At 38.7% G+C, this 12,011-nt stretch overlaps 1 protein-coding gene across 1 annotated transcript; it reads right to left on the bottom strand.

The window, feature by feature from the left end:
• Positions 1 to 578: 578 nt before the first annotated feature.
• LOC128857104 (protein archease-like) lies at positions 579 to 1,642 on the bottom strand. The gene is made up of 3 exons (XM_054092684.1): positions 1,444 to 1,642; positions 1,334 to 1,358; positions 579 to 1,266 (listed from the first exon to the last, which is right to left on the bottom strand). The coding sequence occupies exons 1-3, from the start codon at positions 1,496 to 1,498 to the stop codon at positions 876 to 878; spliced, it is 471 nt and encodes a 156-aa protein (XP_053948659.1). The 5' UTR covers positions 1,499 to 1,642; the 3' UTR covers positions 579 to 875.
• Between the last annotated feature and the right edge of the window lie 10,369 nt (positions 1,643 to 12,011).

Below are 12,011 nucleotides of genomic sequence, written 5' to 3'. Positions count from 1 at the left end.
TATCACTCACTTCTTTAAAAGCAAATTTATATTTTGTTTTTATTTTTTGTGATACGTTTCTTTTCATTGTTTTCGGTAAGTCGCGAAAAACCATTCACAAGGCCATTAAGAGTTCAATGATCTTCAAAAATCTACGCAGCCATAATCGAAATGCAATTACTTTTGTGGTCGTATAGAGGGATGCAAATTTGTAGTTATGAAAAGCATTATTGGGAATATTATGAGAAATGCATACTCCAGCGCTTCACAGCGAATATGTATGTATGCCTGCAGATACTGTCTACTGGCAAGTCTACCATTCCTGCTGCCTGGATGTCTGATGATGGCAATACAAATGCATTACGCAGCCCTTCATCCTCAGGATGCATTTCATCCCTTACCTAGCCTTTTTTTTATTTTTAAGACTGGTCTGGCGTTTTTTGTAGGTTTTCGCAGTATTTAACAACGAAGCGGGCTCATTAGCTAAATAGTAGTGTGAAACGCCAATGTACTATAGATTAGCAATCAACGCTGTCATTTCCACGAGTACACATTTGTGTTTTGGACCTGACTTTGAAAGGTCTACAAAAACTACAAAGTTTAAAAGCATTCAAAATTTTATATTCTAGTTTTTAAATTATTTAATTTTTGGGAGACTCACTTGTACAAAAGTATTAATAATCACTTTATAGTACTCTTAAACATTAAAAAATATGTACATATATTTTACACTAACAAAACATGCATATTTAGTTCGTTTGACGCAAACAATTATTGTAGCCAATTCAACAATGTAATTTTTAGATTAAGTAATTGTTTATTTCAACTTATGTGCTTATTTAATTGTATGAAGCTTGCTCGGCAAGGGAAGTTTCTTCCAACTCAATCGCCCAACCTCAAATATCGATAATAACAAACACTTCAAAATGGTTTTCTTCGGGTTTTTGTATCACTTGCATTGCAGAGTAGGTAATCGCTTTCACCTCAGTACCCTGCGGATGTTTGCCAATTTCGAAGGATTCGCCATAGCAGCGGCATTCAATTTCAAAGTCTTCCAAATTTAATTTAGTTATTTCTAATTTTCTGCAAATTATATAAGGTTCGATGGAGAAGAGAAAAAGCAGTTCATCCAGAAAGTGATATAGTAAGCCTTCGATATCATCGCCTTTGGCCTCGACCCGAAAACACTGCTTCACAGACACATATTCGAGTTCGGTCATATAGCCAAACATAGCCATGCCACATTGCTCGAAAGCTTCTTGTAGTGTGGATCCCCAGGCATGTAGTCTGTAATGTAAGTATTAAATGTAAGTGCATTTTTTATTGTATCTAGTAATTAAACATATTTACTCACTGTACATCGGCTGTGTGGTCAAGATCTGGAATAAATAGAAATTATTTTATCAACTTATGCTCATACTCATGTAGCTCTGCTGGTGACAACGTTTCTTTTCCTGTACTTACATTCATATTTGGTTTCTGGCAGCCAGAAGTTTTCCTTGCTGAATTCCACTTCCATTTCGTTCAGCGAATTTAAAATATTAAGTATAAATTTTAATTTTCTTTCAACTTATCGTGAAATACCGCAAATGTTTGCAAATAACAGCAATTGAACGGCAAACGGCAAACGGCAAACGGCAAACGGCAAACGGCAAACGGCTATTAGTCACCGGTGTGCTTTTTGTTTTGGTCGGAATCAGCTGTTCGACGAAAGAAGTGCCAATCGGACTTTTATGTTTGTAGGTAGTAGATGAGATACGAAATGTTGTAAAAGAATGTTGCAGACAAAAATGTCTCGTATGCATGTTGCTGAAATTGGAAGGGACATTTTTAACCCATTCGATGTTGTCGGAAAGCAATTTTGCATGTTTATAGCCTTACTAGGAGGCAGTCATATGTGTACAATACCTGGCCATTCAATCATGACCGATAATACAAATTACATATTTATGGCTGTGAGAGCGAATAAAAAGCAAACGGTTGTAAAGCATTTAAGCTTCTTGACATTTTTGCATCAAAAATAATTATTTTATACTAATATTTCGTGGCTCCTCCCCTTTCAGTTAAGACGGCCGCAATTCGTTGACACATACTGGCTACGCACTGTGTTATCTTCGTCTTAAGATTTTGGTCATTATACCACACATCTTCGATATTTTCCTTAAGCTGTTGTATTGTGATATTATTCCGCTGGTATATTGCCGATTTGAGTTATGCCCAGACAATTCATGCTCATTCTGGAATCAAAACGTTTCCAGCACCTCCACGTACTGGTCAGAGCGCTTTGTTCCCTTAACAAAATGTAGCGGACCTGTCCCTCTGAGGCTATACAGCCCCAAACCATAACACTGGGTGGGTGTTTGACCCTTGGAAGCACACAATCTTCAGAATATCGTTCTCCCGCGCTTCTGCGAACAAAATTTGCTGTTTTTGTGACCGCTTCAAATCGGCATTCATCGCTGAAGATGATCTGTAAGAAGAAAAACACAACCACAAAAAAGTGTGAATATTCACATCTTCTTACTACTGCTATTTGAGAAAGGAAACCCCTGTTTTTTTTAACTTACTTTTTTCCAATATTCCGCGTCTAAGTCCCTGTGAAGTTGCGATCCTGCCTGATTGAGGTGATGTGTTCTAGCCGACAATTTTGGCGATTCTTTGAAGTTACCGCTAAAACGTTGTTGGTATATTTCCATTTTTTGGCAACAATTACCACAGACGCCAACGGTTCTTGCTATGTCTGCATAGCTCAGGTTCTTGGCTTTCAAAAGAACTGCAATTTGTTGCTTTTGTCCCGATGTCAAATCCGACTTTCGGCCCATTTTCTAAAAAAACTGCTTAAATTGAAAGAAAAGGATAATCCACGTGACAAATTCAAAAGATATGTATATTTTGTACTTACTGTTGTTATATTTTAGATATATCTATGAATATTCACTATTCAATTCTTTCACTTTTCAGGCGATCTCAATTAGTTTTTTTATGCCCTCACACAAGGTCGAATTAATTCGCACTGGCACTTGCCCACTTAACTTTTCACTTGTAAGCAAAAAAACTGATCTTTTTCTAATCGTCGCAGGCCAATCGACCGGAAATTCTTAAAAACATCTAAGAACAGGTTAAAAACCACTTAATACCCTTTTTTATTTGGAAACACCGAAATTAGATTGAAAATTTTACCTGATATTTGAAGTTTTCAGAAAAAATGCCATCGGTCATAATTCAATGGCCAGGTACTGTATGTATAGAGTAGGATCGAATATAACTCGCTTTTGAGATATTTGACGAAGTATCAACAAGACGTTTTCAAATTATAATTTTTTCCCATAATTAAAATAAAAATGATAAATGTTTAAATGAAAAAGCTATCAACAAACGTTGAAATACGCATCCATTTACGAAAATACTGCTTCAAGCAAGTTTTTTACCAGCATTTTACCCCATTTGCGCACAAGTAACTTTCTTTAGCGCCCAAACAGATAGACGTAGTGAGTGGAAATTTTGCGTAATCGTTAATAAAATAAATATAATAAGATTTAAAGTGGGGAAAAAATGCAAGTTACAGCAAACAAAAAAAAGGAAAAAATCGTGATTGAAGAGGTTAGCAATCCTAGTTTTTTAATCACAATAATAATACTGAATTACTTGTATATAAACAGTCGACTAATCATCACTGAATAATGAAGCTTGTGCACGTTACCCATCATGTAAAATCCAATTAAATGTTGTTGTTGTAGCAGTAATACAAGCCCCGTCAGTGTAGGGTATATTACCGGTCGCCCTCGCCTGACTCATCTAAAGGTAGGCCCAGGAAGCATGCTGTTTCGACAGGTTGGGTCCAGAGGGGGAGGGATAAACTAGCCCTGTCTAGTGAACCGCATATCCTATTAAATGACTGCTGTTACATACCAATTTTTCCTAATTAGATTAATTTTATCAATTATGAATTTTAGTACAACGATTCTGCACTTGTTCTGGACGTTCACTGGTACCAACCTACAACCTTCGATACTGTGATAGACTTACAACGCCACCCGAAGGTATTGAAAACTTTTTGCTCCCACCAGATTTGAATTATATGTGAGCGGCGAGTTATGTGAGTTGCCTACAAACATTAGTAAATTTTAGATGTCCATCTTCAAAACGTAGAAGGATTAAATAAATGATTGTTGTGGTTGCAGCAGCCTAACCACAGCCTGGGAAGATCATTGCTCCGCTGTGTGTTGTCATCTAACGGTAGGCCCGATGAACGTGCACAAGGCAATGAATGAGCTTTCGCCATCAATGGCCACCTTACTCGGCAAGTGGACATAAATACATACGATAACCATTGGACTCAACGAATTTTTTCATCCAATACTGCAAAGCTAAGAAAGACCTAGAATAAGATTCATCGGGAGACAATCACCAACTTTGCTAAATCTTCACCCAAGAATGACGCGCTCGCTGAACAATCATCAACTATTGTTGATGAAGAGCTTCAGCTGTATCATAATGCTCGCGAACTCAAATGTTTTGCTTGTGAAAGATACTCTCTCTACTTGCCCTCAAAAGGAACTCATCTAACACCTCTCTCTCTTTGCTCTGACTCAGCTCAAGGAATACGATGTTTGAGGTTATGGTTAGATGATATTGATGATCATAATTAATGGGGGGAACCGATTTATTACTTTTCAGAGTCAGAGGCAACAGGCGCCCGGTAAATTTTTATCACACCAGACAATGAATGAATGGAAACAAATATAATAGGCGAAATTCAGATAGAAGAAATTCTAAATGGTCGTTCGAACTCCCTCTGAACGTACTAACAACTAAACGCCAAACATGGTTAATGTTTTAGAAAGATGGATAGAGGTATAATAAGAGTAATGTTGCAGTTTTTTTAAAAGGTTGTTATTTTTTTCTATAAAAGTGTTCAGCTTCTTGCGTATGCTGAAGACATCGACATCATCGATCATACCGCCGCTTTTACGGCTATTGAAAAGGAGTCCACACGATTGGATCTGCCGTAAACAAGGGCAACACAAAAAATATGCTGGCGTTCCTCAGGGGGTCGTACCGTCTTGAACCACAAATCGAAGTTAACAATTATAAATTCGATGTGGTAAAGGGGTCCATTTATCTTGGTTCCGCTATTACCAGCAATAACGATGTTAGCCCTGAAATCAAGCGAAGGATAACTCTTGCCAGCAGATACTACTCAATGCTAAGTGCGCAATTAAGTAGTAAAGCCCACCCTCGACGAACGAAAGCAACACTCTACAAGACGCTCATTATCCCGGTGTTTCTCTATGGCGCTGAAGCCTGGACAGTCAAACAATCAGATGCAGTCGTTCTTGGAGTTTTCGAGAGAAAGTACTTTGTAAGATTTCCGGCCCTGCTTACGATGACGGTTACCGCAATCGAATGAACCCGGAGTTGTATGAGCTTTACGGAGATATTGACATAGTCAAACGACTAAGAAGGCTGGGTCATATCGTCCACATGGCAGGAACTGCTCCGTCGAAAAAGGTGTTTGAAACCGTAATTGGCGGTCGGCGGCGAAGAGAACGTCCTCGTGTTCGGTACAAGAACCAAATTGAAGATGATCTGGCTTAAGAAAGGTGTACGAAAACTGAGACACGTGACGAGACATTGCCCGGTTGGTTGTAACTCAGTAACGGGGTGTTACGGCCAATTAAGTAAGTAAGTAAGTAATTTTTTAGAGAGCTGTGAAAGACTGCCTACACTTAAAAAGAAATTGTACGGATGATGTGCAGAAGTTAAATAGTTGAATAGGATTTAAATTCACTTTCGCACTGAAGTAAAGAGGATTTAAGTTCTTTCGGCTTCAATTCGGCGGAGCTCATTACACTTGCTTGTAATGTTTTCAAAGCAGTATTGGAAGAAAAAATAGGCACTACTCAGGTTGAGAAAATAGACAAGGTCTCCAGAGATATATGCACTTAAGTCAATAAGTCAAGGGACAATTATTCATGTGACTATCGTTTTTAAGAGAATTTTTTTATATTCATTATATATTGTTTTTTTTTTTGGTGGGTAATGTCAAAAAGCTTTCGCACTCACAGGGACCAAAAAACTCAAGGCGACTAAAACAATGCCTCCTCCTCTTCGGGGGAGTCTCCCTTCCCGGAACTACTTTCTGCATTACTTCGGGGGAGCCCAGAACGACGTCCATGAAATGGACCAGTTCTATTCGCCCACATCTGGGCTCACCATGCTTTTAGCCAGCTTCGTTATGTCTCAGCCTGTGAGGCTTCGCATTGTTGTACTGCGGCGCGGTCTATCTTTTTTCTCCGTAATACACCCTCAACGTATATTTTAACCTCATTCCAGTAATCCTCGCATTCAATTTTCTTTCCGATCACATTAGTCGGCGCGATGTCGCCAATTTGCTCCCTCAGAGCATCTCTTCCCACGAGCCATCTGTCGTAACTAAAGAACGTGTGTTCGGCGTCATCGCTCGGTGTGCGCAGTATATGCACCTGGGGTCGCTTACCTTACCGGTATAGGTTTTCCGGAAGCATCCGTGCCCCGAGAGGAATTGACTCATAAAATAGCTCACTTCCCCGAAGTTTCTCTGAGCCAATTTGCCTATTGGAGGAATCATTCGGAGGGATCATTCGGAATTCACAGATAGAACGTTGGTTCGAATCTCGGGGAAACCAAACTAATAAAAACATTTTTCTAGTAGCGGTCGCCTCTCGGCAGGCAATGACAAACCTCCGAATGTATTTCTGCCATGAAAAACCTCCTCATAAAAAAAGAAAATATCTGCCGTTCGGAGTCGGCTTGAAACTGTAGGTCCCTCCATTTGTGGAACAACATCAAGACGCACACCACTAATAGGAGGAGGAGCTCGGCCAAACACCCAAAAAAGAGTGTACGCACCAATTATATATATATATATATATATATAGGGATCAGCTTTGCCATCCACGTGCCACTCGATTTAGTGTCCCATCGGCTTTGCCTCCGCTGCGTGGTTTGGCATCTCCATTCCGCGGCGCTAGTGGTGGCGCATTTTTTCCTGGAATCCCACGCATCCACTCGCATCTCCCCGCTGACCACAAAAACTACTGCACCTGAGACAGTGCTATTGTTCTTTGATAGCTTTTCCGATTAACTTGACGCACTCTTAAGCCGATTCTTCTCTTATTTACAATTTATTCCAACAGCAATACAAGACACGGCCTCTTATGTAAGAATGCCATTTGCTCTACATTGTTTTCAAAATACCTAAAAGCAATCATGGTTGCGGAATACTGCAACCTTCAAAACGCCAAAGTTTCGAAAAATGCATGTTAAGAAAACCCTTCATAAAATATTCAAAGTTTTAATTAAAAAATAAAATAAATAGCGGCATAATTAACTTTTCATACTCTAAAATTGCATTAAAGAACTTTGTAAATGAAGACAGCGGTATTACTATACATACATATCTACATAAATAAATGCACATGCGGAACCAATTTGCTATAAAAATAGGCAACACACATACATATGCATTTTGCATTCTTATTCAAACTCGTATTCATTCACTTTTCGTGAACAGCTCGCCATGAAGAGCTCAAAGTGGCACTGATCGAACTATATTTTTTCTTTAATACAATTTTACTGTTACGGGTTGTGCAACTGTCTGCTGGCAAATGACTGGCTTAGACTAACCCATTTACTGCAGTAGGCGATGATGCAGCAACTTGTTGGCATACTCAAGACCAGTTTTCATTGCTGTCGAAGTTTCCTTGATGTATTTGGTGTATGCTCGCTTAAAGGAAACAATAAAGAAATATTTACAAAGTGAACGATTAAAAAAATAGTAACAAAAAATGTCATACTCGCTTGACAATTATTGCCAAATTTCGGACAAAAGTGGAGTACAAAAAATCAGCTATGATGATAAAGCTCATAAATCATAACCTTCGAAGAGACAATAAGAGTAGTTAAATGCGTACTTATGTATGTATGTAAGTATGTATGCATGTATAATAATTACTGCCTTTGCAAATTTCCGCTTTAGAATTGTTCAAAGCTAAGCTATGCATGTACTTGGCATGTAAACAAAAGACTTAAGAAACGAACTTGAGCATAAACGAATTTCCCACAATGCGTTTGATGGCACTGCTATGTGATCATGGATTGTCGTCGCTGGTCGTCATTAGCATTAGTCATTATTTTGTTTTTTTACTATGCACTACTTAAGTACTGTGAACTGCATAAATGGAAACATTTAGAAGACACTGGGTGCAGAGACTTGGAAGTGGAGCTAATCGCTTTCAACGTTATGCAAAATTACAAAAATAGAAAAATAGTCGATATTGATGAAAATCAAAAAAAATAAAAAATAAAAAAAAGTAAAGTAATTCAAAGCAAAGTTAAGTTAACTAAGGTAAAGTAAAGGAAGCTAAAATTAAATAAAGAAATGTAAAGTAAACTCAAATAAAGTAAATTAAGGGAAGGTAAAGTGAAGTTAAGTAAAATAAGTAAAGTTAGTTCGAGAAAGGTTAAGTCAAATAAAGTAAAGTAAGTAAAGTAAAGTATAACTAAGTTAAGTTAAGTTAAGTTTTTCATGCAACCCCAGGACTGCTTCCGTATTGCTTCGCAGTAGAGGTCCAAAGCGGCTTCCTAAGGTCACTTTATTGTGTCGGGACAACTAGCAAGTACAGCACTCACACAACATTAAGTTCCTTGTACTGCACTGTGGTTCCCATTTAATTTTCTATAAATCTACCCGATCTCCGAAGAAATCTGAGTAAATTTTGTGATTCCAAGGAGTCAAAGTGGTCGCTTCTTCCCATCAGTGTCAAAGACCCCAAATCTGATTCGAGCGAAGGCCGGACATACTCACAGAAAGTGGTCCGCCGTCTCATCCTCCTCTCCACATGCTGGGCAGAGTGCACACATTCACTTTTAGTATCTCTGTAAATGCAATTTGGCAGGTTTACCTATCTCATTCGTCACAAATACTTGCGAAAGGACCTGTGTACCGACGAAAACTGTGTGAGGTAATAGTTAACTTCACCGTGCTTTCTTTCTACTCACTTTTTTAAATCGGATATTAGTCTCGCTGTCCGTCTACTGTAATGTCAGGGAAGTGTGGTCCTGGAATTCCTGAGATTTTTGCCATCCATCTCCGTTTGCGCTCTTGTGCTAGAGTATCTATCCGCTAAGAAGATCCGCTGATAACTAAAACCGCTGCTTCTGACACTGTTCTATATGAAGAAGTCACTCTGAGAGCGCAGGTGCATTGCACAGATTTTAAAGTTTTTCGGCGGAACTTCATTCTTAACGAATCTGCCCATATTTCGCATCCTTATAGAAAAATCGAGTTCGTCGTGTCCATTCAAACTTTTCGCTTGCTCTGAGTTAGACCTCCATGTTTGCCATGAGCTTACTTAACACGCCGCTTACTTTTAGGGCTTGATATGTTCACAAAAGTTGAAGCTTGAGATATTCTGCACAACTTTGCTAAAGAAATTTTGTAAATAAAATCAACTAAATGAAATGTTAGTGATGCAGTTCGATTCCCCTTGCCCGAAATAGGGAGAAACCGTCCTCTCCGGCCATATCGTTTTAGCAAGAGTTGAATTATAAATAATTCGAGTAAAATGTGTATGTATGTGTATACACATATACATAAATGCGTATAGTAAAAATTTAATTAAGTAGTAATAATTAAGTAAAAGTAATGAACTGAAAGTGGAAAATTATAGAAATCTTAAAGTCTTTATTAAAGTCTAATTACCCAGCAGTTTAGAACACCGCAAACTAATTTACGAAGAAACCAGTCACAGCGTAGCACAGCAGTCACATACATACATACGTTTTAGTTGAATTTATTTCATCACTTGTTGATTAATTTTTCAACCCAAATTATGTTCATTGACATTGAAACACGTCGAAGTTCATAGTTTGTTGAGCTGGTCGAAATTTGTATGCGTAACTGTGCTTCAACTGATATGCACGTACAATAGGGTGAGTCTATTTGTAAGAAATAATTTTTCTGGGAATCATTTTAAGCAGATTAGGGTTTTGCATAATATACTAAAAACAAGGCCCTTTCAATTTCCAGCTCTAAACTATCTTTGTTCAATAAGAAAATTGAGAGGCAGTTATGAAAGCAGGAAAACGACAGCTCCTGTTGAAAGTACAAAGCACCTACAACAAAAAATTTTGTAAATACGTGGTTAATTGCACAAAAAAGTATGTTTAGAAATAAAAAATTAAATACATTTTTGAAATATTGAAAAATTTAAATGCTTTTGGTTTTCTCTTTTTGATAGTTTTAGTTTAATTTACATATAAAAAAATTACATACAGTTACTTTCCTGTTGAAATATTAAAAAATTACATATAAGTTACTTTGTAGCACCATCATCATCATATCGTTACAGTTCGGGATGAACCATTGCTTCCGTTACAGTTCGCCGCCACGTCACTCGGTCTTTAGCTTTTCTTTTGACTGAGATATTCACATTGTTCGTATGTCTTCATCAATGTCATCTATCAATTGTTTCTCGCCCGATCTCTTATTCGCTCGCCTTGTGGATTTGTTCGGAAGACCTTTTTTATAGTTCTGTCATCACTTATTCGCAGAATGTGACCGTACTATCGAATTCTTTGCGCTTTAACGTATCTACTTGGAAAAAGGGGAGAGTCGGTACAGATATAGATACCTCTGTTTTCACTGACGGATCCAAAATGGAGTCTGGAGTGGGAGCGGGGGTTTACTCTAAATCAGCCAGCTTTTCGGTCTCCTTTAAACTGCCGGAAACAAGCAGCGTTTTTCAAGCAGAGGTTTTCGCGAACCTGTAGGCATGCAAAATGCTTAGGGATTGCTGTTGGGAGGGAGACAATAATATTTTTTCCGATAGTCAAGCTGCGATCAAGGCCCTGTCGTCGCCGTATTGCAGCTCTCTTCTGGTGAACTCCTGTAAGGAGGAACTCAAACGTCTCGAACGTGCAGGAAACATTTCCCTCATCTGGGTTCCTGGGCACAGGAAATTGCCGATGAGCTTGCCAGGAAGGAGAAACTACACAATTTCTTTCTAAAAAAAGGGCAAGACAGATGGAGGTCTGTCTCATCGTGTGCTATTTCGAAAACATTATGGCCTCAATACGATAGAAACAGAACGCTTAAGGTGATGGGAATCCCCCGCCATTCAATTTCCAAACTCATTGCGGTGTTCACTGGTCACTGGGTGATCGGTACTCATAAGGAGAAGCTTGGAATTCCGTACAACCAATTATTGCAGAAGCTGTGGGGATCCTGCAGAGAAAGAGACTGTGGAACACTTTCTCTGCAAATGTCCGGCTCTGGCGGCTAGGCGCTTGAGATTCCTTAGCATGCCCTTTGGGGATGACTTGAAGAAATTCTCCAACGAAGATCCCTTTTCTCTCCTCCACTACATCAACAGCACAGGATGGCTGTAGACGGTTTTTTTTCTCTTAATCTTTTCACAGGTGGTGGTCCACATTATGGTATCAAAACGGCACGTAAGTGCTACTTGAAGTGTACCTGGGGTACTCTTGCCATCTTACCTACCTTCCTACCTACGTATCTACTTCCAATTGCACCTCAGATAAGTGTGTCTAACTCGTCATTGTACCAAATGCGGTAGGTGTTATCTTCAGGGTTGAGCATTTTACGTTACCGCTAAATTGCATTACTACTATTTTTTTAATGGTACTTAAAATAAGAGTTTCATTATCACTAAACCTTCAGTTTTTCAGTGTTTTACTTATCGGCTTATTTCATTAATTACTTAGTGCGCTATGCCCCACCCTGATTATCTTCAAGCCGTACAGGGCCAAAAATCTTTCTGATTGCTTTGATTTCAGCACCCAGACTTCGCAACCCTATGTAAGTGTTGATCTTAGGACGATTTTATGAAGCTCCAGGTTTCTAGAATGCAGTCTCGATTTCATCAGTTTCGTATGCGCGAAGTACGATTTATTTGCTGCCTGTATCCTGTGTTTTAATAGCGGTGACCCCTCGGCACGCAATGGCAAACTTCCGAATGTATTTCTGC

Source organism: Anastrepha ludens, chromosome 2, assembly GCF_028408465.1.
Source record: "Anastrepha ludens isolate Willacy chromosome 2, idAnaLude1.1, whole genome shotgun sequence".
NCBI lineage: Eukaryota > Metazoa > Arthropoda > Insecta > Diptera > Tephritidae > Anastrepha > Anastrepha ludens.
The sequence above is the reverse complement of the archived record's forward strand: the minus strand, read 5'-3'. Positions and strand labels throughout refer to the sequence as shown.